Source organism: Platalea leucorodia (assembly GCF_965183815.1).
Source record: "Platalea leucorodia genome assembly, chromosome: 12".
Classification (NCBI taxonomy): Eukaryota; Metazoa; Chordata; class Aves; order Pelecaniformes; family Threskiornithidae; genus Platalea; species Platalea leucorodia.
In genome coordinates, this window is record NC_138834.1 from 15,928,844 (window position 1) to 15,954,847 (window position 26,004).

General features: G+C 46.1%; 1 protein-coding gene across 16 annotated transcripts in view; it reads right to left on the reverse strand.

Annotated features, from left to right (window-relative positions):
* Positions 1–74: 74 nt before the first annotated feature.
* The window catches only part of SPPL3 (signal peptide peptidase like 3), a 65,932-nt gene continuing 40,002 nt past the window's right edge, over positions 75–26,004 (reverse strand). For 2 of the 16 annotated variants that reach the window (XM_082324735.1, XM_082324731.1), the window contains 11 exons: positions 23,544–23,638; positions 20,474–20,593; positions 17,108–17,186; positions 16,251–16,363; positions 10,976–11,082; positions 9,820–9,983; positions 8,376–8,575; positions 7,223–7,332; positions 4,615–6,512; positions 3,801–3,867; positions 75–2,516 (listed from right to left, as the gene is read on the reverse strand). In XM_082324735.1, the coding sequence (XP_082180861.1) occupies positions 6,441–6,512; positions 7,223–7,332; positions 8,376–8,575; positions 9,820–9,983; positions 10,976–11,082; positions 16,251–16,363; positions 17,108–17,186; positions 20,474–20,593; positions 23,544–23,638 (1,060 nt within the window). In that variant the 3' untranslated portion in view covers positions 75–2,516; positions 3,801–3,867; positions 4,615–6,440. Of the gene's footprint in view, positions 2,517–3,800; positions 3,868–4,614; positions 6,513–7,222; positions 7,333–8,375; positions 9,041–9,819; positions 9,984–10,975; positions 11,083–16,250; positions 16,364–17,107; positions 17,187–20,473; positions 20,594–20,637; positions 20,792–23,543; positions 23,639–26,004 lie in introns of those variants that run through there. The other 14 variants (XM_082324732.1, XM_082324742.1, XM_082324741.1 and 11 more) reach the window with 14 other exon arrangements.

Below are 26,004 nucleotides of genomic sequence, written 5' to 3' on the forward strand. Positions count from 1 at the left end.
TTTCTTAATGAAAATGCGACTTCAGTTAGTTAGAATATTTTCTTCCAGTCACGGGAGCGTAAGCCACCAGGGCCTGCACGCGCCAGCCTGAGGGGCAGCGGGTGTTGCCAGCGCAGAAGCAATGTATTCCCAGCAATATAAATCATCCCTTCGCAGCGCGCTAGAGGGCGAAGTCTTGAAGTCTTGAATTTCTCCTTGCTGCTCTCGCAAACCTGAGGATGAACAGAAACAGAGCCAGGCAGTGAATTCCACAGGAGTGTTTCTACTGGAAAAGCAGTCTAATGACCAGGAATGTGTTGTAAATTATGGAGGGCTTCTAGGAGCGAGAGGCACATTTCTAGCTTGACTTCAGCCCCTACCACTGCTTTGATGCTTGCTGAAGGCTCAGATCCATGACTGCGTAGGAGAAAGTGATAGTATTTTAGACTCGTTTCTCCTGGCAGCCACTCAGCTAGAACGGGAGCCGTAGGGCTGCTCGCTGCAAGAAAGCAAGGGCTTCGGGAATGCAGAGTTACGGTTCGGTGCTCGTCTTCGCTGACCTCGTGTGCGGAGGGCCACCGCATCCCCAGGGACCCCGAGCAGTCAGTCACACTTAGGCCACGCCTGCTGCACTGGTTCCCCTCTCTCCACCCAGCTGCTTCTCTTGGGTCTGCTTTACCGTACCGTCCGCGCGTTCTGCTCCTCTTCAACGGCACGCCGCCTTCACTTACCAACGCTAAATGACCGCAGCTTCTCTTCTCCAGAGCAGCGTGGAATTGCACCATGGCTGGCCTAAGGGGGAGGATAGCGATGACCACCTCGGCTGCCAGGGAACACAAACGGGATGTACCAGATCCCATGGGGCCCTTCTGCGAATACGGGGGAGCAGAATCGAGTAGTTCTTGGGGGAGCCCGGCTGCTGCGCCCGCCACCGGAGCCTCCTTCAGGGAACGCCCGGATCACGCACCGCGCGTCTCCTTAACAAGCTTCTTGCTAGCTCTGACATGGCTACAACAGCTGACCTGGCTCACAACCGCACACTTGGCGGTAACTTGCTGAGTGCCGCACCTCTGCCCCAGTCTGTATTGAATTACAGTGCACATCATCATCAAATTACAGAAAGGGTGGAGCTGGTCAAAAATCACTGGTCTGGGTACGCACGCCAGTCGGGTTCCTGAGCCTAACATCACCTTAAGATACTAACAGGAGTTCCCTTTTGCTATTACCTAAAAACCCATGCTTCAAGGTTGCAAAGTCTCTCCAACAAAAGCTTTCCAGTACCTTCCTTGCTGCCACAGGCCCAGAGAGGGAGCGGTGGCCTGGCACACAGCACTTCACAGCAGTGCTTTGGGGTAAACAGCATGGCCATGCGCAGAGCCTGCCCCACAGCTCGGAGAGCAAAGAGCAAGATACAAAGCGCTTTTCTCAGAGCAGGATACTAAGCACTTACTCCTCGCTGCTACTGACTGAGAGAATTTTGGCTGTAATGCACGTGCGTCTGCTCCTCGGGGCTGTTACAGAAGCGAACTGCTGAAAGTGCAGAACACAAACAAGTTTTGCAGCATTAAATGGGGAGCGCTTGCCGAGAGCCACCCCCGGACAGCGCTGAGCTGGCTGGGCATGGGTAGGGCCAGGCTCTCCTTTGAGAAAAGGGTCTTTTTACAGGTGAAGCCAAAAGTTTTTTCGGTTTACAAACTCAGCCAACATTGCAAAGGTGGGGCACTGAGATGGGAAAACCAGGTGATGCATCCCCGAGAAGGAGGTGGGGAAGGAGATAAGCCCCAGCGCCCCTCTCGAGGACAGGGTGGTTTCTGCCCCAGCGCCCTAAGCAAGCGCACAGGACGCTGGTTGGGAGGCAGCCTGCTGGGAAGGAAGCGGGGGCAGCCCTAACTAGAATCCTTTCTTAGGAAACACAGTTACAGTAATGAGGAGTTACTTCCTCCCCGCCTTAGATTTGATGTATTTTATATCCTATATAAAGTCACAGTCTCTTCATGTGAGTTCCCAACAGACTGAAGGAAGGGACGAGCTGTTCCGGGCTGTCACAGTTCAATACACACAGGTGAGAAATACCTAACTCTTCCTGGGGAGCACGGACACGAGCCCCATCCTGTCGTCCCCCCCCCCTGAGAACAAGGAGCTGCCCGGCCTCTGGATCCCCTTCTGAAGCGTCTGCCTGCCTGGGAGCCCAGCGGGATGGGGCTCACCTCTCAATTGCACACGATTTCGAAAAAAAAAAAGAGGTGCCATCTCAGCCCTCCAAGTTTAAGCCGTGTAGAAAATGTTTTACAGGACTCAGCTGAAATTGCTTTCACATCACAACAGTCTCCTCTACACAGTCTTTCCCGACAGTGTTAGCTGTAAGAAAAATAGGACAAATTATTTTGATTTTAAATTAAGCTTTGTTTTGCCTAAGTTGAGAGCCCTCATTATACACAGACCTGGCAGCAGCCGCACATTCAGGTTACGCTGGGGATCTTGGAAAGCATGAAAAATACCACATTTGCAAGACATCCTGAAGTAAAAAGCCCAAGTGCCTGTAAGAATAACAGGAAGAAATGGAATAGAGATAAGAAAATGTGACAGTTGTAACTTGAATGAAAAATGCAGTTTACTACCGTTTAACTAAAAACTAATTTCAAATTCCACTGACTACTTGCATAAAAAGAAAAAGACTTGGGAGCCTTCCCTCCAAGGAGGTCGGTACGGCGCTGGGGAAGCCGCCCAGCCGCCAGCACAGACTTCCTAACTGCCTCAGTGGCTCTTCCCCTTCTCTCGCGGAACGTAACGCACTTCCACGCTCGAGACAGGAAACGTTCATCTCGGCAAGAGGCTTCTGACTGTCACACGACTGAAACCGCGGCGCTGGGCACCCCGGCGCGCTCCTGAGCCTCTGCAGGCGGCGCAGCACGGCCTCGCGGCCGGGCTGGGCGCGGGTTTGACGGCTCCCAACAGGCCAGTACAGACGCGGAACGACCAGCCGCATTGCTGATACACTTTACCCACGCTGGCCGTCCAGACAAGCCCAGGTCATTTCTGAGCTCAATGTTTGCAAGATTAAGTAAGTGTGACCTTAGGGAAATTTCAAAATACAAACAGTAAAATTTGTAAGCTGACTATTCCCAAAGAGGCAGCAGAACACCGACTCCAGAACTGTTACCAGGTTTGTGCATTACAATTCTGGTCCCTGTCCCGACAACTTTGCTACAAACATGCTCCACTTATCCCTTTTTTGCCAATATCCTTTTATCTTCCTACAAGAAGGCATATGTTAGTCAAACAATGATTGAAATATTTTTTTCTGACACCTTTTCAGAAGAAAGGGCTTGGCGATCTCACTGCAGGACTTTGTGTCAAGCAGTTTATTAAGCAGTTCAACAAAACGATAAACCAAGGCGGCATGAACAACCGTGCCAGACCCCAGAGGGACACGGAACCCTGGGCCCTCGATGGCCTCTGGAAATCCAAAGGACCCAAAGCAGCTTCACAGTCCCATCGCAAGCTGCGAAGACGCGTACTCGGCCAGACCGAAGAAACGAGGACAAAAGGTGCGTCGGCGCAGAGAGGGCCCAGCGGCCGAGTGGCGAGGTAGGAACCTGTTTCTGATCCCCCCGAACGCTGAGGTTGCTCTGGACAGGAGAGCTGTGGGGAATACTCAAAAACCTGGGGAATGCGTTTCCCTCTACAAGTAGTAGCTTTGTATTTAGAACAGTTACGCTTCAGTTAACCTCTGCAAAGCACCACAGTCCTTTTGCTGCCAGTGGCGGCTCCTGTCCCACGCCGAGGGGGCAGCAAACCCTTTTCGGTCCAGTTTTGCTCACCTGGCAAGGCGAGGTGCAAGCCTCCTCCGGGGACGCGGGGCCCTCAGCTCGGTGCAGCAGGCGCTACCTGCGGGTTCGGAAACAGAAGTGTTGCAGTTAGAGCTCGGTCTCTTACCTCCGTGCAAGTCAGGGTCGCACAGTGCGCAGGAGGGCAGTACGGCTTAAACAGGAAGGCCAAGATTTTTCTAGAAAGCCAAATTAATTCTCATTAAGCATTTGTCAATTAGCACTCCTAGAACTTTTCCCAGCATCCTTTCTAAGTGTAGAAGATCATTCATAGGCACACTTTCCTGGCAGGGACTAAAAAATGCCACTGCAAAACAGAGAAAGGCCTTTTATTTTAATTCCAAAGCAGGAGGGAGCTGCCGAGAAGCGGAAAGCCCCCGAGATGTGCGTTGCTGTCGGGTGGGCGGAAGGGCTGGAAGACAAGGCAGTACCAAACTGGATCTAAAGGTGTTATTCCACTGCTTCGAACCTCTGGGCAAAAAAAACTCCAAAAGGTGTCTTTTTTCTCTCTCTGAACATCCTCATCAATATTTTATTCACCTCAAGTTTGAGGTGCGTAGCTGAAAACTGACGCCTTTCTGTTACCCCGAGCTGACTGCAAGTCTGGGACCGGACGCCCGCTATGAACAGTGAAAGCAGATTTGTAATTAAAAACTATTGACTTCATTAAAACGTGACGGTACCTGACGATGAGCACAAATAAAGTCACAACATCCCCCCCGTCACACCCCCACTCGCTAAATCTTAGAGCCCCCCGAAGGGCCCTGCTGCTTCTTACTGTTCCTTACTGTTCCTGCAGACGTTTTACCTGTCTCAGGTCTGTCGGGGCCAGCTCCGAGGCCGCCAGCTCCGAGGCCACCAGCTCCGAGGCCGCCAGCTCCGAGGCCGCCAGCTCCGAGGCCGCCAGCTCCGAGGCCGCCAGCAGCGGCAGACCTGCCTGAGAACAGAGGACATCAGTGACGGTACACGCACGTGGCTAGACAAATTGCTGTGCTAAATACGCTCTTGTAAGATCTGACAGAGCAGAAGGGATCAGACGTTTCACTGAAGCTTCCTTACCTGTTGTAAGGGAACCGTACCCCAACGTAACGGTACTCTTCGGTCCGGTGCGTTGTTCAGCATTCCTCTTTTCCTTCCAGTCAGCTACCGGTTACCAGCAGCTATCCGACTAGCCAGAGCCACGAGCTTGCAGGAGAGCTCCCCAAACCCAGTTTGGCAGAGTGTTTTAAAGGACAAAAGTTCTGGTTACCTCAGGGAAGCCTTTCAGTCAATAAAATAACAGAACTGGAACTGCTGGTTTAAAAGAAAAATAATAAAATCCACATTTTAACAGGCTACAGGTACAAAGCAGTCAACACACAAACTCCAACCAGGCACAACAGCAAAGGACAGTTTTCTTTTTCTTTTTTCCTTTTTTTTTTTTTTTCTTTAAGGGGCAGGGGCATGGAAAAAATACAGCACACTAATGAAACAAAATGCAAAAAATACAAAAAAATAGAAAATAGAAAAAATGTATTTACAAGTGATACATTACTATGATCAGAAAGCACAAAGACAATTGCTGCTATAATACATGCACTGGGTCAAGGAGGAACTACTAAAAACCTGCAAGGGAGCCGTTTGTAAAAAAAGAAAATTAAAAAAAGAAAAAAAAAAAAAAGAAAAAAAGACCCCCCCCACCCCCTCCCCCCTCAAACGAACAGGGCCGGGTTCGAACTTTCTTCTTCCCTAGTTTGCTACATCGATCAAAATCGAATATCCCCGAAGGTCCAGGAGTACAACCGGTACAAACACTACACTTGCTTTTAACTGCAGGTTCAGTCGCAGGAGGGGGGAAACAGCAGCTCATTGGAGATCCATATACAAGAAAGCCATAGTAAACTGCTCTACATGCTAAAAATTACAGCAAGCCCCTGTCTGCTACATAGCATGATCTTAGCAGGTTTTCCTTTTTATTTATTCATATATATATCTATACGTGTGTATATATATATGTATAAAAATCGTGCCCTTTTTCACTGCAACATGACATCTGGTGGAAATGTAACTTGTTACAACAAATTTTTATATGTATACTGCAAGAAGTCACTCAATGTCTGTGGATTTAATAAGTAACCTCACACCACAGGAAATATTCAATAAATCAAAAACCCAATATTGTGACAGAAGACCTTCTGTCTCAGTTCTTTGCAAAAGCGAAGTCCAGCAGGAGACTGGTCCCAATGTCCACGAGGGGTTCTCTGAAGAAGCTTCAGTTTGCTTAACCATTTTTTCTTTTAGTGTTCACAAGTTTTTGAACGACGTCAAGTCGTTTTCAGTTTCAAGTCTGTCTCTTCCTCTCTCTCAAAGGTAATAGTCTGGTACTAACCCACCCGAGGGAGGAAAAGAGGAAAGTGGCTGCAGTTGCACAAAGGGTCCCCAGTTCCACATCTGCAGGGAGATACGGAGCCACACGGAGCTCCAGGTTCTTAGCTTTTTCTTCTCTTCCTCCTTTTAATACAAAGTCCTTCCATACAAGTCCCGGAATCGGTACCTTCCCAAGTACCGGCCAGTCCAGCTTTAGGAGATGACAAAGCCACAAGTTAAAGTGAAAAGGACCAAGGCAGAAGTTGGGGTCACTTGCTGTCTGTTCCATCATACTTCCAGGAAACGGGAGCTGCTGGACTTGGAGTGGAAAGGCTCAGACCACATGCGACGTAGATCGCCCTAGGCAGGGAAACAGCAGAAGGACCATGCCCTCAGAAACTTCAAAGTCCACTTAGAATGCAGATTTTAAAATGCATGTATAATTGCAGGCATGCCTTAAAGCAAATCTAGTCTTCACCTGTTCTGCAAATTACAATACAGACAGCAAAAAATAAATCCTTTCCTGTCGGGCCAGAACGTCTTACTTTGGCAGCAGATCTACCTAAAATGGGTTTCTGATGGGAAGGAAATATTTATGCAGGTGGAAAATTCTGCCATTTCTTACCCTCCGCGCTGCGGAGGGCTAGATGTGTGTTTTAACAACGGCCCTGTAACGCGAAAGGGTACATTTTAAAATTTCGGTTCAGACAGGTGACTGGAAAGAGGTAAAAAGGATCTGCCTCTCCAATCTCCGGTCAGCCTTTGTGCGCGCCTTCTTTCATGACCAGCTGGGTGAGGACAAATTCACTTATTTAATTAAACAGCATTTAATCCTTCAGAATTTGGTACTTTATGTACATAAATGATCTTCTCTTTCAGAACGCATCTCTCAGCTACTCAGTCCTCCGAAACGGAGATTCACCCCGCCAGCAGCGATACCTTAGCTCTGGGCCGGGGCTGTTAAGGACAGGCGTCATCCTCAGGGGAACGGGTGCCCGGGGCAGGAACGCCGGGCGCGCTTCCAGCTGCGCCCCAGAGCCTCCCGCTGCGAACACGGAACCCTGTCTTACCTTTAAATAGGCCATGGTGAGGAGCGGCAATAAAGTAAATGGTACCAAATAGAGTAGGGCAGGCTGGGCTGCCCGGTGAATACGAGAAGCTACTGTTGCAGTTAATAGACCTGTAAAAGAAAAAAGTGACTATAAATATCTTCGGGTTGCATATGGATCTTCTAATCATTTCATCCACACGTAGCTCCCTTCCCCACCGTTTCAAGAGACAGGCTGTGCACAAGTCACTTACCTGTGCTTCATTTTCCCTGAATGGATTTAAAACAAAGAAAACAGTGCGAAATTATTCTGGTTTAATATTAGGCTGTGTTGAGCCACTTGCTCCGGTTTTGAATCTCAAAGACTAAGCTAAGAATACCTCAAACGAAACCCAGCAAAAGGCGAAGGGGAGGGAGCTGAATGCACCCCGCGCAAGTGCTGCTCCCGTGCTGGTCCCTCCCAGGCTGCCAGCCTGAGGCCCCTGGCCCGAGAATCGGGGGGTCCTACACTCCAGGAGTGATTCTGCCGAGAGGGAATGGAGGGGGAGGACGAGGGGCGGGAGGAGGAGGGGTACCGGTAGGAAATCGTCTTTCCTTTTCATCCTCGGGACTGCAGGAGGTCAGGCTACGCGCACGCATGTCCTGACCTTAGGGAAAAACCTGTTTTATGTTGGGGAGGAGAGGGATGGCCCCACCAAATCATGAACACCATTCCAGCTGTGACTTCTTACGATTTTCTGTATGTACTAAAATGTCACAGGATCGTAAGCATTAACAGGAGAACACAAAAACGCAGGAATTCTCTGATGAATTCCCTAGATGTGCTCCTGCACAGCAGAATCCATCTAGAAACTCCCATATTTTTCCCATAACCCAGGTATCAGCTATGACACCTATGCTCGTAAAGCAAAGTATAAACAGTTGCTAACAATAATACGCTGATGATCTCTTTCAGCCTCTAAATAAAATACAACAACAAAAAAATCTTAAAAAGAAGTCTGCAGGTGTTTTCGCCCTAGACCACGCCAGTGAAACCCAAAGAGAGGATTAAAAAAGAACATCACCAAGCGTTCTCTCAAAGCCTCTTTACGCTTCCTTTCATCATCTTTTAAACCTACTACGGTAATCCCACTTCTGCTCAGTAAGCAGCTATCCATATTAAACTAATTACTCACCTACAAAATATCCAATAAGTGTGCAGTGAAAGTAAGAGACCTTCTGCATACGGCCAGAGATGTTCCCTGGGCCCGGGGCGCCGCAGGAATCGCTGTTGGCTTGCTTTTTGTAGTTATCGTAGCGCAGGACAAAGCAGAGCAGAAGACCTGGCATCACGATGTCTCCGATCCCCAGCATAGAGAAGTGGCTGCCTGTGGAACTGGAGAGCGACGGACATCGGGTTCGTGCCCCAGACCAAAGGTGACGAGCTCCAGGCTCCTCCCCTCGTTTTGAGCTTCATTTCGCACATCCCTTCTTCCCAGCAGCAACCTTTTATGTAGCAGAAGCTACACGGTGGCTACTGCCCATTTCTTCCTCAGAGATTTCACCCCCACCTCAGCTCCGTTGTAAACGCACTGATTTTGACAGTAACGACACGTTGCTCCAAGCCAGTTTGTTTCTACCGGTCGTGTTCAAGCCGCTTTTGCTCTGAACTCGCTCAATGGCACAGGGCCATCAACTCAGTATTTCAGTCTCCTCTCTTCTCAGCACGGACAGGAGGCACCAGCTGACCGTTTTATCAAACCGATTAGCACGCACAGACGCGGCCCCTTCATTCCCCTGTACACACAGCACCTCTAATACGAGGCCGTACGTCGATTTACGGACTTCTCGGATCTTGGGCCTCATTCAGACAAAACACGTAGAAAACTATAGTCTCACCAGACTCCCAGAAAAGAGCACATTGCTAAATAGATGAAGAACTGAAATTGCCCGTTATCTCAAGTCCAAGATCTTTTTCATGAAAACAAAGCCAAATTAACACAAAGTTGCCAAAACGAACAATTTTGGTTTTATCATTGCAGCCAATCAGCTCCTAATCTCTGTAATTTCAGCATCCCAACATCTAAAGAAACAAGACCAGAGTAAATACGCCAGCGTAGCCTCCTGCATAACAGCTGACGCGTTGGAGCTCACTGCCCGACCAGGCCCAAAACCCGAGGTCAAGGCACCCCGCAGTAGCGAGATGTGGAATAGCCTCCTCCGACAGCACTTGCCCGCTAAGCCCTCCTTGCTCGGATCAGTTTCCAACTCCCTTCCCAATCGCTTGCAATCCCACAGCAATCGAGACTATTCTGATGTTATAATGAACCTCAGGTCTTTTGCTTTTAAGCATCAGGTCATAAATCCTACAAGAGCAGTCATGAAACTGTAGAACTCGCACATACGTCGAAAAGCGTAGCCTGTTCTGAGCAGGCCCCCGTTTAACCTCATCAGGATCATTTCTGCGTGCAAATGCAAAGCGTCCGGTCCCCACCGCTCATTCTATCCCTTTTTATCACGAGGAGGGAGCGACCGAACAGGGAGCTAAGCTGATACTTTCCAATAGAATTAGTGCTACTAAAAAGTACAGGGAGGGAGAACTTTTTGTATGTAATACAGTAAAAGAACTGCTGATTTTACCTTGGAAACACAAGTTTTCCAGGCAGCGACAGACGGGGAACATCCCTCCCCACATTTGGTCCCAGGTGAAGTTTCCGGGATAAAACGTCAAGGGGATTATCAGCTGGTTGTGTGGCCACTTTCACCATAACGTTGCTGTTAAAGATGTAGGCAGAAAAAAAGACCTACGGAGCAAGGAAATCATCCCAAATTACAAACTGCAATTACACAGCAACTCAAAGCTGCATGTATTTTTGCTTTGCTTATTCAAGAAAAGGATATCGCCCACATTTTCCATATACGTATGTTGTATATATGATGATAACAGACAAAATGTATTTAAAAAATTCAGATAAAGTTTTTTACGCTATTAATCCTCAGGAGTAACTGGCATATGCTCTCTGATATCAAGATACTGATCAGTATCTTGAGATCCTCTGGCGAAGGATCTGTCTGGACTACAAGCAGGGAGTCCAGGACTACCAGGGCAGGTAACAGGATGCTGAAAATATGAGAAAGCTTGGAAGTGGGGAAGAGGTAAGTGCGGTGCTCCCTCGTGAAGGGGATGATGCAACACGTGTCTCAAACAAACAGGCTCTTACGCGACAGCTCACCACGCTGGGAAGCTGACTGGCTGCCAGGCGTCAGCAAGTGCTTCCCTGGATCGCTGCTCAGCGCTGGGCGAAGGTAAAACAAAATCCTTCAGTGTCACAAAATAGATTCTGTCAGGTTTCTGGTAAGAGCGCGGTCAGATTTTATGCCAGCCTTACTGGCAACGAATCAGCCTGCATTCCTGTTTTGTGGATTTCACCGCTGATCAGAAGTTGGCATGTGTGCACTGTGCGAGCGTGGATAAGGCTTTGTGTTTACTTGGAAATGCTTGTTCTGATCTTCAGCCAGGCTCTCAGAATTTGAGGTCCAATTTCTTTTTTTAAATAATATGCCAAAGTTGAAATACTCCAACCACGCTTCTGCTTTTGTCAACTAATTAGTGAGGAAATCATTCTGTATCCTGCTGCAGACCTTAACATCACAGAATGGAGCAACGAAGCTGATGATCTGGCTTTGCCAGATTTCATCAACTTCATACTAGTACAATTCATGTAAAAATGGCCCAAGGCCAATTACAAATCCAAAGGATAAAAACAGTTTCAGCAAAACCAAACAAAACACTTACCCAAAAGACATCATAAATTAGTAACCCGGAGAGTAGCAAGCAGGAAACCTTCAGGCTCGGCAGCCGAACAAAGGCTATCATTGCAACACACAGGCCCATAGCCAGCGCTACAAAATGCAAGCACATAATTAGTTCATTAAAAATAGCAAAACAAACAAAAAAAAACCCCAACCCAATACTTCCCCCACAAAAAAAACCCCAAAGAAGCCTCTGTTTGCACCTGTGCAGCACTGCAGGCACCAGGTGACTGTCTGCTATTTCCAGGTAATGAAATTCTTACCAGAGTTAAGAAAAGTCAAAATACATTCAGTGGCCAACTGCGAACACGCTCCCGTGGAAGCGGAAATCCCTCTGCGGGCACAACTGCCCATTCCACTCAACTTCCACTACCCACCACAAAGAAATGTTTCCATGCCTTGCGTCCTAGAGACTCTCCCCTCTGTAAAACACTGACTACCCGGTTAGAAACAGAAGCAGCAAAACAACTTTGAACTCTTTGTGCCCCAAACATAAACCTCTACTTTTACACTATTAGGAGATTTTCTAGTAAATGCATAAAATAAATAAAATCCTTGACTCTTAATTCAGAAATAGCGTGGTTACGTGACATGTTAGAACGTGATACGACAAAAACCCACTCAAACCCATCTTCTGCTTGGGCAGGATTGTGTAAGCCTGCCCGAACACCAACTATGAAATATCATCGTTTAGATAGACAGGGGTTTCCCAATAACAGAGATGTATGTGACAGCCTGCCCACCAACGGGGGAAAAATATGGGCAAGTCTTTTCCTAACCCCTCTCCCAAGGGTGAGATCAACCAGATCAACAGGCTGAACAACATGCCACAGCTCAGACGTTGGTTCTGTTCCAAGGGGAATTTTGTCGGGGTAGAAAACGAAGATGTTACACTTAAAAAAACCAACCAAACAAAAAAAAAAAAAACAAAACCCAGTCTTCACATTTGTGTGATTTCCCGCTTCTTTAAGCCTAGCCTTAGCTACCAAAGATACTCAGCTGACAATTGAATATATTTCAATTGGTTCCAAGGAAATCCCTAAAGAGATACTTAAAATAAAAAAATTTAAAAACTTAAAAAGTCAGTATATTTACAAGGAATGATGGAGCCCTGTTAGGACCAGATTACACTTACGTACGCAGACATTTGTAAACAAAATGTATTTGTCTAACGTGACACAGAATTTGCAAGACGTTATAACCCTATTTTGATCCACGGAAAGGGCAGGGAAGACAGATTCGTTAGGTGCATGCCCACCAGCGCAACAACTTGGCAGGGCCAGAATTTACGAGTGAACCTTCGGATTCACACTCTGTAATTAGGCAACCGTGAAACTGCCTCACGCTTGCGTTTCAGCTGAAAGCTGTGGAGTTCTTCCATCAAAACCCTACGGAAGCCTCTCCCCCCAGATTCAAGGGACAAATGTGCCGCCAGAGGCCTGCCAGCGCGGCTGCCTGCAGTGCCCGCGGGCGGCATCCCGGCAGCGACTCTGCCAAACCCACCCTTTCTTTGGAGAAGTGACAAGCTTAGCACAACACCGAGTGTCACGGCTGTCGGTTTTAATGAAGCAATGGGATTACGCAGATAAAAATGTACCCTAAATCATGCTGCATAACTGTAACTTGCTATAAAATGTAAGCAAATTATTGAGGTTTAAAGAATTTGACACAGCAAAGGAGCGAGAAAAAGAGCTGCATTCAGTAATTCAATATAGCCTTCAGTTACGGACTTCCTCTGGCAGAAGAGCAAATACAGGGAACAGGCTGTCTTAAGTCAAAGAGGTTTCTCTAAAGCCAATGTTAATAATAGCTCAAGCAAGCCTCTATTTAGGAGAGGATTTCCAGGTTATAATTAACTAGAAGTGGAAATATTTTAACCAGCGTGAAGTTTAATCTACTGTTCACGCACTCTCTTTCTCCATCACTGAAACGAAAGGCAGGCAGACGCGCAAGACACTTTCGTCAAACTCGGCAAATACCGGGTAGGAAAGGAGATGGAAAGAAGTCCTTTAGATGACAGTGAAATACACATGCTAATAATTGCGCAGTTTTGCAACTGCTTTAAGAAATATTGGTAAATTTAAAAAACAGGAGGGAAGCAAGAATGCCCGAGAGCGAGTATGAGTAATACAGGCCGAAGTGCAGTCCCCACCAACAGCTTCCTTTTCCAGTGAAAAGCCCAGAAATCATACGAGCAACAAAGTCCTCCACAGCCAAGCTGACGGGTGGTGGTGACAAACTGCCTAAGGCAGATCTCCGCTGAAGTATACTCCTAATCATTTGGGGGGGGAGAGAAAGAAAGAAAAAAAGGTAGAAAAGCCACAAACGGTGGCTCGGGGTTGGAAGCGCTGGCCAGCGGGCTGGCGGAGCTGAAGAAGAAAGACCTAACTGAAAGAGTTAACCTTCAATTAACTGAACTAATTAACTTCGCAGTCCCTGCAAGCACGCTCCTTATGGAATTAGGATATTCTGAGGATTAAGAATATTCTTGCATACGTGATGAGACTCTCCGGATACAGCGTGATTTTCAGCTTTACTGCGCTACGGCGTCCGGCACAGACGAAACCACCACGATGCCGGTGGTGCGGTGTCTGGTCTACAAAGCATTATCCAAGCTGGCAAGGGTTAAGCTTCCCCCGCAGGCCACCAGTTGACCTCTGGAAGAAACAGGTACTGAAGTTCTGATCTGATCCTGTTCCTATAAAGCTCTCAAAGTGTATTTTAAAGAGTGGGAATAAGAGCACACGAAGTAGCCTCTGCCCGACGGCTGCAGCAGTTAAGGTCTGCAGCAGTTCCCGGGGTACCTGTGACCGTTCAGTTCACTGTCGCTACAGACAGACACCGCACACCCCTACAGCGTTCCCACTGTACCTCTCCAGCTACGTTCACTGTTTCGGGAAGCTTTTAACCAGGCTCCACCAGGGGACAGTGACCATCCTTGACGATTCTGTCATCAAACAATCTGCTCTGAGAAATAAGCATTTTAAGACCTATAAATGTACATCATCACAAGCCACAACCACCCCCTGGAGACAATATCTGCTCCTTCTGTCCCGTAAAACGTCCCTGGCTTTAGAGACAGTTCAACCAGCTACGGCGCAGAGCGGGGGACTGTAGTATTTGAGCAATGACGACAGGAGCTGCCATATCTCGGTTTTGTAAGGACTGGAAATTACTGTGAAGTATTTCCCCTCCTTTTTACTCAGCTCTAAAGTAGAAAAACTCTCATAAAGAGAGAATCAACAGCACCCAACCAAGCACAGGCACAGAAATCGAGGTGGACTGGTAAGCACAGACGCCCGCCCCACCTCTCCCCGCAGCCGCCGGCCCAGGCGACGCGAAGCACGCTCACATCTGTCTCGCTCGCTGCCGACAGCGAAACAGCAGATCGTCCCCGCGCAAGCGGGGAGGAGGAGTTGGGTCGCAGCGCGCCCAGCGGCTGCCAGGCGCTGGCTTCAAGGCGAGCAAGGGCTCGCCTTGCGTATATTACCGAGCAGCACTTCTTGCCCACATTTCCCTCCAAACAAGATTAATTGGGGTCTCAAGTATTCGGTGCCAGAGAAGCAAAGGGTGAAGGCAGAGATGATGTGATTCCACTGGCAGCAGTGTCCTACGAGGAATAAAAGTGCCGAGTCCGTTTCCCTGATGTAAACGCTGTTCCCCGTTCAATGTCACTGACAAACATTTATTTAATTGGATTTGAACAAAGGACAGGAGGCTCACCTATACAGTACAAGCTCTCTTAATATAAACTACATAAAATACTCCAAAGCTAGACAGTATCAACAGCATTCAGTAACTCATAAACAGCCACCACGAGAAATAAAACCCAGAAACCACTCTGCACCAGTAGTTCAGTACTCTGCGGATTAATTACTTCAAAGCTCACGATTTCAGACTGAGGTGCTCAGAAAAATAGCTGTTTTTAAGTAAATGCGTCTGTTGGTATCTCAGTGTGGACAAGTCTTTTCAGATTTTGCCCAAATCCGCACCTGACACTCCGTTTAGCTTTGTAGCTATTGCAGATCAAAAATCGCCCTCGATTTCATGGTGGGCTACTCTGCTTAACACAAAACAAACATCATCTGCATTTTTTCCATGTAGTATCTGGGTGCTTTCAAAGGCATTCCCTGACAGACGGCAGCTGGAACTGTCAAGGCAGCAAAAAGCATGAATGAAACATAACGCCTGGATACAAAAGAAATAATCAAGGTGCCCCGAGAGGTTTCAGTACCACGGACTTTCTGCCGCTGCTGCCTCATTACCATGTATCTCAGGAGCCGGAAAGCTGATGGGATGTATGTCTTCTATTGCAACAAACAATTTCAAGGGCAGGTAATGTTGTCCCAGCTACTTTTCCTCAAGCAATCACCACCTCGGGGTGCCATTCCATGAGATGTCCTACGCCAGTTTAGCTGCCTGACACTGCTGAGCAGCGGAGGTCCTGCTCCAGCCTCTCCTCCTCCCTTTGCGCTCATACCCACTCCATCCTCTCAGATCCCATCGTGCTGCCACTCACCTTTTGCCAAATTTAGCACATACCTGACTGCACAATAATCCAATTCATCTCACTGCAGCAGCAGAAAAATAGCCTGGCAAAAAAAGGAGTACGCTGCCATTCTAGTGAGCTGAATCAGTTTACCATGTGATTCAATAAGTGCCAGAGCCAGCACAAGAGATTTGGAAGGCAGGAGGGGAGGAGGAAAGCTCCTTTTTGGAACAGTAAGCTGTGAATTCAGTTCAACCAGCATGGGGGGAAATCACACCTTCAAGCCAACTGGGTGCCTGCCAGCTTCACCCATCTCACCATCCTAACTGGCAAGCGTCAAAGAGATCAAAGACAATCAGCCACCGTGAATTGTCTCACAACAAATTATTTGATCATCTGAACCAAAAACCAACAAGATGCACAGCAAAAATTAACCAGATTGCTAAGATCAAGCTATGAGTCATAAACAACCACCGTCTCCACACATCCTTAGCTAAGACTGGCGATCCACCCTACGCCACAGAGGCGCGGAGCATCCTTCAGGAGTGTTCTGGCACCTCCTTGGAAGCTTTTACAAACCAGAAAAACAGGCGTCTCCAGCATCGCCCTGGCGTGTTCCTGACAGCGGCTGTTTTCGGGGAGTCTGCCACACGATATCACAACTCAGCAAACCATTCATATCAGCAAATTTCACCAATCGTCCCCAGGTGACCGGATGTCTCACAACAGGCACAAACCAGTAGTAAAATCCCTTAATTCACGTACTCACCGTCCATAAGGAGCCAGTGGCCAGTTAGGACCCAGATGAGGACAAGCATCACGGACAGAGAAAATGAGAGCAACTCAGCAGCAGTGAAACGCCCGCAGCAGCCAAAGGAAATCCTAGGAACAACATAAACATTAGCTACGAGACTTTATGTTTCCATTTAAAGAACAGAAAATGGACGCTGTTGGAACAAGGCTCAACTGCTGATGAAAGATGCCAAGAACAACTGAAGGGAAGTTCCTTTGCCACAAATAGGTACCAAAACAGCAACAAAATAAAAGCTTTCCTCGCATTCAAATAACGTGTGTAAAGCCTGAACTACAGGGATGGAAAAAACCCTGTAAATCCTGGCACCTCTCTTGAAATGGTTACCATGAATGCTATTTCCTAGCACCGTCTAAGATAGTGCTTTGTGCAACATGAACTCCAGTCACAAGGTTAAAAAAAAAATTAGTTTCAGAACATGACATTAACAACCGTAATTTTCACCAGTGTAACTACACTCTCTGAAAGATACAGCATCCAAATCCATAGTTCAGCGTTAACAAACATTAAAATCCAATACCAAATCCCAAACTCCGAGATCTCAGCCAAAATAAGCCAAACTTCTTAAAAACCACTGCTGGGAAATCTAGTCCCCTGCAATGGTACCGCGTTTCCCAGGCTGGCAAGCACGCCCGACTTGCAGAAACCGTGCTTCCCAGTTTCAAAGTGGAAACATGGTGTTGGCACAAAACATACGCACAAACATCAGCCCTGAAGCCCCGAGATTAACGCTCGTCACCAGAGGCTCCCTTAAAGAATTCTCATTAAAAGAACAACATACAAGAGGAGGAGCAAAAGATTTCTCAAGTCCTTACTTGTTTTGAGGTGAACAAGGCCGTGTTAAGTACTGGCACATCGGGAGCAGAAGGAAAGCGAAAGCTATTGTTGCAAGGACTGGAAAAAGAAGAAAAGGTAATATTAGTACATTCAGACCTAATTTCTACAGTACACAAACAAGCTTCTCCAATTTGAAAAAGCTCTTTTCACGATGTCCTATTATCATATGCTGCAGCATTATTAAAGCAAGAGCAGCTCAAGGCTCCAAGGTTTTCTGCAGAACTCCCATTGTTAGTGGGCTTTCAAACTTCAGTCAGAATGAAAGCTCTCAAAGGAATGCAATGCCCCAGCCCCAAACCTTGGGGGAAAACAAAAAGTCTTAAAGCTATTCATGAACATGTCAGCAAGAAAAAGTTTTCAAATGTTCTGAGAGTAAAAAAAAAAAAAAAAAAGAACTTACTACAAACTGGTTTTAAAGATTCTTAGATTCTTTTAAAATTCTTCAGCATATGACACAGACTAAGTCAGCATAATAAAAGGGTTTTTTCCCACTTTTTAACTAAGATAGTCACTATTTTCCCCCATCGCACTCAAAACCCTTTATTCATTACTGAAACACAGTATAACTTAAAATAAGTTATATTCAGTAGCTGGCAACTTAAATTTTTTAAAATATGAAGTGCTTTAAGTTTTTGAAAACAGGACAATAAAAATACATAAATATTCAAATAGACTATTTCCATAAACATTTTCTTTTTTAGGAAGCATACTTATCCCACCCACGCATTTGCAAAACCACTTAGTAACTGCTGGTATTTATAACAGTTCTTCCTTCCCTTTTTTTACAAAATAACGGCACTGAATTCGTACTAAGGACCGCTTAAAGGGCTGAGGAGTGAGGGCATGGCGACACGGACGTGTCAGCAGGACGCATCCAGAACGGCTGTAGCACGAACAGACTGAAAGGGAAAAGGAAGTCGCTTGACAATTTCTGCATGCTGCAAAGCAAATCGGTGTGCTGTCCTCTGCTCATTCCTTACAATTTGGGGTGGTGGTTGTTGGGTTTTAAAAGGGTTTTTTTTTTTTCTCTTCTCAAATGAAGATGATGGGAAGGAATCAAACATTCTCTTTAGTGCACAGCTTAAGCCAACTGGAGAAAAGAAATTGGTTTGGTCAAACCACATCTTTCCACCCCTCATTTCTGCCCCTTCTGGTGGGAGGAAGATTTTAAAAAAGATCAATTCATTTAAAAAGAAAATTTTAAAAGGGGTCTGTATGCAAACAGCGCCAGGGAAACTCACGGTTCTACCAGTATGTCAGAGAGGAGGATAAAAAGCAGAATGGGAAGGGAAAGAGTGTGGCGACTCTGCACAGGTTGGACTCGGAACCTTTCCGGGGGCGCCTGGCAAAGAGCGCTGCCCGGGAAAACCCGTGCCCCCGCTGCCCCAAGCCCGGCAGGCCTCCCCGCCTGCCGGCCCTGCGCCCCCGCCGCCGGCGCCACAGGACGGGCCCTTCCCCACCCAGACCCTGCAATCCTCCTCCCCCTTCCTCCCTCCCGCTCCCCAGCGGGGAACCCTGCGCCTCCTGTCCTGCCGTCCCCAGCCGCTGCCACCCCAAAGCCGGCCTCATTCAGAGAGTGTAAGAATTAAAACGTAAGCGCACTAATAGCGCCCACGAGTACCCGCTCTCAGTCTTGTCCCTGCCTGTCCAGACTTCCAGCCACAAGCTTCCTCTTCCCTCTAGCCTCAATACCTATTATTCCTTTGGCAACCCCTTGGCTTAACCCCTGTCTGCAGGCCACGCGCCAGCTCTTCAGCTCTGCCCTCTGCTTCGCGGCTGGTCCTGCCCTTGGGCTGCCTGCTGCACCTGCCCTCGCTCCTGACTCTTCCCTGAGAGGCAAATCTTTGCGGGAGGAAGATTTAAGAGGGGTTTAAGAAACCAGACATCAGCTGTAATTTAGATGTTCCCCCACGTCAGCCTCTAAAATCTACAAAAAGAGGGCGTGAAATAGCACTCCTTGAGCTTCAGGGGACAGCGGGACGAGTCCCACCGCTCCCGAGTCCAGCAGGGGCCGCATCCTGCCGTACGGCCTCTGCCGAAGCTTTGCATTTTAGCGGTTCTGAGGCCAAAGTGCCCCGTGCTTGGTGACACCCTCTGGGGCAAGAGCGAGGAAAAGCACAGAAGTACCATAAAACCAGGTTCAAGAAGGAAGATAGGCAAGTGCACTAATCCAGACAGACTCGATCCTCTCAAACCCGCAGCCAGCCCCACCGACAGTATCGTCTGATTACACACCACAAATGTTGCAAACGAAGTTAATGTCAAGGTCATTCTGGAAATAAACGGACCAATAAGCTTGACAAATTAAAGTTTGTCTTTTGTTATAGATCTTCCCTTATAATATCTCCTATACATACTCCTCTAATATCTAGCATACGGTAGAATTTATATGAAGTAATAATTTATTTTTAAGGAAAGAATATATTTGACATAGGTCAAAGTTATAAAAGTGGTATTCAACAGACCTCTCCAGGACTGTGCCTCCCGAATTAGAGGCAGGAGTCTCAAGACTCGTGTCAAGAGCAGAGATTTACATTTCGCCCATCAACATCAGCCCTATTTAAGAGGCTGCAGAGGATGCGTAGCTCAGGAGTTAAATCACGAGGGAAACGCCTGCATTGCTTATACATGAAGTAGGGGAGGATGAGAGGTGTTCAGGGGTTAAAAATCTTCACAGACTCAGTATGGGGACTGAGGAGTACAATTTTTAAAAGCTGCTGCAAATTTGGAGCAGTAGGAAGAATCTTGCTACCCTGAACAGAAGCTGGTCTCAAAGAACTGCAAAAAGATCAAAAGGGCAAAATTTCCCAAAAATCAAAGCCCTGGTATTTACTTAAATGACAAAATGTCGTTTTGGTTCTAAATTCAAGCAGTACAAAAGAATAATATTCAAAATGCTAGTGAGACCTGAAGTACCCGTGAAATAAAGAAAAAGTGCGTAACAGCAAAACCCAAAATTAAACCAGGCAAAGGCGGCTCTGGAGAGGATCGCCAGAGTCATGCTGTGATCCTGTAAAGTACCTGAATTATGAAATACCAGGTACAGTTCTGAGCACTGGTTTATAAACAAGCGAACTTTACATAAAATACATCCAGCATCTTTCAAAACTCTGGCAATTTATAGTTCAGTAGGTGTTGCAAATCTCTTAAGTGGAAAACACTTCTCAAATAATACTTGTCACTTTATTAATAGCTACAGAGACATGCAAATACAACTGTGAAACCCGATGAGGTTTTTTTTAAATGTACTATGACACGTATTATAATTCTTATCAACAATATTTCATTATATCAATGCTTTCTGTTCTATTCCAGTTCTTATAAAGAGAAGAAAACTTAGTCACCTGCTGTGCATATTGTAAAGACAACTTGAACTGAATCAAAGAAGAAGAACATAACTAGGAGAGACACCGACGCTCCGATCGGCAGGAACAACGCCTGGGTAGAATCAATGGTTTGAATACCTGCAGAAGAAAGAAGGTGACATTGAACTTGGGCCGTTTCTTACCACGCACACACTGCCAGCCTGCCCTCGCCAGCACAACCGGGGCCTCTGACAACGTGTTCCAGGGCCGTGCTGGTGCCACAGGCGCGTGCTCGCAGATCCTCGCGCACCATCGTGACCAAGCCCAGCGAAAGCCCTGCTTTGCAGAATCCAAGAACTGAAAGTTGAAAGAAAATGTATGAATTTTTCCTTGTGCCATAGATAGAATGAATAAAAAAGTTACAAAAATTATCATTATTGAGTGATGGGGAATCATGTAGCAATTATCTATTTGCTTCATTTTACACTGAGCAACATAAAGATGTTGAACAGAGCACGTAAAGGTTTTATCGAACCTCTCGGCACGAGGTGAAGAGCCTGACCAACAGCAGAGCGCAGGCAGCGTTAGGCTGACCCAGCTCACGAAAGGGCTGCCACCGCTTCAAATTCCCCTTGGGCGAAGGCCCCCACGCACTTCCATTGTATCGCTGATTGCGATCCCCACAGAACATCACGCCCAATAATAAAGGGCAGTTTTCAAAAAACACTCAAGTCATTTACCTGCTTATGAAACCCTGAACCCAGTTCAGCGTGCACTATAATCGCCTTTGTGCTAAAACCCAAGAGATTCATGCTCGCATCGTATAGCTGGAAACAATTTTAAACAGTGCAGAGATACTCAAGTATTTTATTCTGATTATTTTCCCCACCTCAACCATGCAGTGTGACTAGCAGGGATATTAATAATGGCACAGGACATTTTTTACTATATTTTACCACGAGTTTTTAAAATTACTAACAAAATTGAGAAGATCAGGCTTTGAAAAGCCCACCTGTCCCCGCAAATTCTAACACTTAACCAGTCTCTGCAGCTGTATTTACATTTGATCGGGGGGGGAGAAGCAATAAGTAGTAACCCAATTACAAATACAAGACACACTTATACTTGTAGAGCATTAGACAACAGGTAACATCGGAAGCAGTCACTCGGTAAGAAGTATCCAAAATGTCTCTAATGAAAAATTAATACAAGACTCAGACCGAAATGAGATCTAAACCCAGATTAACACCACTGCGTCACCCCAGAATAATCAGACACTGCTGTATGAAGCAGGGCTGTACCAGCCCCAGGATTTTAAGGACAAGCTTTTAGGCTATCAAGCAGAATATCTGTGCATACGTATGTACGCGGGTATACACGGACATACACATAAAGTATACGTATACACGCATCGTCCGCGTGTGTGAGAATGGGCCTATTTTATGTTTTTCTGTGGAAGAGTAGCAAGTTGGCTAAATAACGGGTTACCTACACAACTCATAGTTACCGCTGCATCGGAGTACGCTGAAAACCCTCAAACGCACGTGAAATACACTCACTACAACTTAGCATCTGTCATAAGTATCTAACCATTGCCGTAAAGAAAAGCTAAACAATAAGCATGCAAGCCACGACACCTGCACTGTATGGGCATTTATTAGTTCAGGTCACGGATCTATTATTCTTAAATATAAGCGGCACAATAAATTTAAGAAACAAAAAGCAGAGGAACTCAGTCACTTGGGATTTCTGTGTTACTGAGGCCTGGTACAAAAGGGCAACGTACACTACAGATAGTCCAGTGACGACAGTGCGAAGACACAGAAATTCCTGCGTTCTCATCTGTGACTTACATCTCGTTCTTTCTGCTTTGAGAAAGAGCATTTATTCACATGCCCTTCAGCTTCCCAAGGGAAAAACCAAACACAGCAAAAACCCAGACATGCAATACTACGAACTACCCTGGCATACCGGAATCAGTGCCTGCAGTGTTAAATGGCAAAGTTCCTCATTTCCCTTCTGATCATTTTGACAGCAATCCCCTTGCTGTGCTTGCTCCCCGGCCCCCGGCTTTCTTCTCGTACTTCCCAAGCCAAAAGCCTCAACTCTTCGTTGCTGAATCACCAACCACAACCTCTTTGCTCTGTGTTGTCAACAGAAGCAGTGCTCTGACAACCACCTAAATTCCAAGTCTACATTTAAAAAAAAAAAGGCAAAAAAAGCAAGAGACACATACAACACGATGCATGTTACTAATGTTGTAATTTTTAAGCTGTATTTCTTACTTTAAACAAAGCAACCTTAGCATTCAGGGTTTTATGCACAGGGCTGCTCACCTCTCTCACTCCTGTCTTCTAAACTTGCTGAAACTATTCATGCTAGAGCCTGTTCTCGGAACATCCCCATATAAACCGCTCTAAGTTAAACTCAGGTGTGAGTTTACAGCACATCGTGTACAACGCATTGCACTCTAACTGTTGACGTACATATTTTTACCTGCAAAACAGCGCGTCTCAAATGGCCGAGCTGCCTGGCATCTATTTACAGATTACCGAGGGGACAGTCACCCCGTAGGAGCTGACGTGTCAGTCCCCACTCCCAACAGACTGTGTGCGGCCGTGTATTTTGTTGTCCATTACAAACGCGTTGCCCAAAGCCCCGTGAACTCTATACTTCAATTTCTCTATTGATAAATCTGAATCATCCTTATGGACTTGTCAGCGTACCACGAGACCTCTCCTTGCTTACGGGCTGGCTAATACATCATAGTGATCAACTGCAGACAAAAAGAAATTACATTCCCTTCTCATAACTGTGTGGGGGTTTTTTAAAAGTAAAGCAGTTTCCATTTCCAGTAAAACCTGACAAATTGTGCAGCATGCGATTTCTATGCAGCATTGAAATGTTACGTTGATGTTTTAAATTTAGCTTCCACAGGCATGAACTAGATAGCAGCGTTAGTGCATAGCAAGACGGTAAGCGCCGAGACAAACAGTTCCTTTTTATCAGGTGAATCTACAGCCCACGTAGCTGAAACACAGGGATGGATGAAGCAAAAGAAGATGCAGCACACTGAAGCGATGAAAGAAAGATAAGGAGTAAAGCTAACCCTTACTGTTATTGGTGCTGTTGCCATTAAAAGACCCAGCTGCGCTGCTATTGTCTTTCTCTTTGTCTTGATTCTCAAAGTCCATGTTAAGAGACCTGCAGGAAAGAAAGCAAACTTAACAGGCAAGTTTCAATCTCCTATGTAGGCTCATCAGCTACGGTCTCATTACCGTTCCACCACAGCACCCTCTCCCTGAAAAAGCCCTTTAATGCTGGTTATTAGATAAAACACCGTACACACTGGAAAATTTAAAAAAATTGCTTATAGTTAGGGCTGAGGCACCCATCACACAGGTTCTCATAGCGAGTCTAGTCACCGCAGCGGCTGAACTGGTAAGTGCTAACAACAAACCGCAACAAAGATACTTATCTGCATTACTGGCAAGTGATGGAAATGCAATAAATGTGTCAATTCTCTGATGTACATGAACGCTTCCCGAGTTCTCATTTTGATCCTTTTCATTCAAATTGAACAATCGGGTTTCATTTTTAAAGCAGTATTATCTCCTTCCTCTAAATCCTGTTATGAATGATGACCAAAACTAGCTTCTAAGTACTTGTCTGCTGAATGCAAGGTCCTACTCAATTGTAAAAGTTTCAGCGAAGCCTAGAAAGTCACCAGCTCCGTATTTCAGATACGGGCAGAGCAGATGACGAGGCGAAGCCCGAATAAGCAGTACACATTGACAGAACTTAATTCATCCATAGGAGCTAAGAACACTCCCCTAGGTACCCAGCTCAGCTCTAACTGATTTATCTTTTAATTCAGAAAAATTCAAAAATAACACAGTATTCTACCCCTTTTGCCACAGTCTTTGACTTCGATGCAACTTCTAAATTATATTCTAACAAATTTTGGCATAACTTTCTGAAACGGGGCAATTTCATTTAAGGTCCGTTTTGGCCACCAGTAATTTCTATCGTTAAATTCTAGGTTGTTTTATATAAAAATACTAGCAATCACGTTTACCATGACAGTCTCTCGTTCTGATACATGCATGTTACCCACGACTTAGCTGCAGATTTATTTATTCAAATAAGCTACTGAGAAGCACTGTGCAGCTCCTGTCTTATCTCTGCAGCAGCATCCAATACCAAGTAGTTCAATAAAACTTCCAGGTCAACAGGCATTAAACTCCTTTTCAAGTTGAGCTGTGAGTAATCGTACTACACAAAGCAAACAAATTTTATTAATTTGTCAGACAAGTAAAAAACACACCGCAATCTTCTATAGAATTCTGCAGGCATCAAAGTGATTTAATTTCAGTGTATAGGTTACCCACGGCAATGCACAGGTGAGCGATTTTGTGCTGCAGACACACAGCCTGCCATCAAGCACATCTGGGTCTACGGTATCAAGACAGGCGTGCTGGGTTGAGAGAGGGGTCGAGCAGCTTCACCATATAAAGAAAAAAAAAAAAGGCTCTTCCAGTCTAAAACGGGTTGGCTTCTTCTGCTTCTAGTATGCAAGTGCTCCCGAACAGTGGCATGGAATTAAAGCAGCTCTTGGGCTCAGGCAATATATGAGGAAGCTTCAACCTCAGACACACAGTACTTCTACAGAGATTGCGGATCATCAACTGAAAGGTTATCGAAAATACAAAGAGGCAATGGAGAACACTAAAATTCTAACAAATTAAACTGTTCTTCTTAGCTTGTTCTTCTAAAGATCCCTCTGCTCCGCGTCTTGTTTGGCGTGCCTTTATCCTTCACTCACGCTACCTTTTTCCCCATTAATGCATTGTAGCCTCGTAATTTTGCTCTCGAGCTATAAAAATCCAGGAGGAGGCTGACAACCCTCCAGGACTTGATCCAAGATTCAGCCAAACAAGAGAATTCTTTTCTGTGAGCAGTGTTTCATTCCTCTCTGAATTGGCACAGTTTAGCGAGAACTTCACGCCATCATTCTCCCAGCGGCATCGGGCAACTCGTACTTTAAGGGACTGCTATCAGCAAAGAAAGCTGGAAAGAAACTGTTAGATCTACTGCTCATAAACAGCTTCAGCCCTTTTTCTTTCATTGCAATTTTTCTTTCATTTCTTTTTCTTTCATTGCATAGCGTCAGCAATAATTACGTTATTACCTATAAACATCCCTACCTCAAAAGTAAGCATAAATTAGGAAATTACTTTCACTGAGCAACACAGCTGCTCCAAGATCCAAGACAACTTCTGAATAATCTCCAACCATTTTATGATTTGGCCCTTCCCTCTGCTACAAATTATCACTAACATAATAAAAATATTGAGAAGCGATCACTAAAACATCCTCCAAGAACGTTAAAAATTATATTGCAAAACAAGATAGACTGAAAACTACTGGACTGTAAAGAAATCGCAAGCTGAGACACATTTGCGTTTTTGTTCAAGCTTCTGCGGGGCTTCCAAAGGCAGCGTTCGGCCAGCACCTCCCACCGGGCACTGAACTACACAGTTGTTTCTTCCGTGGGTCCGCGCAGTTCA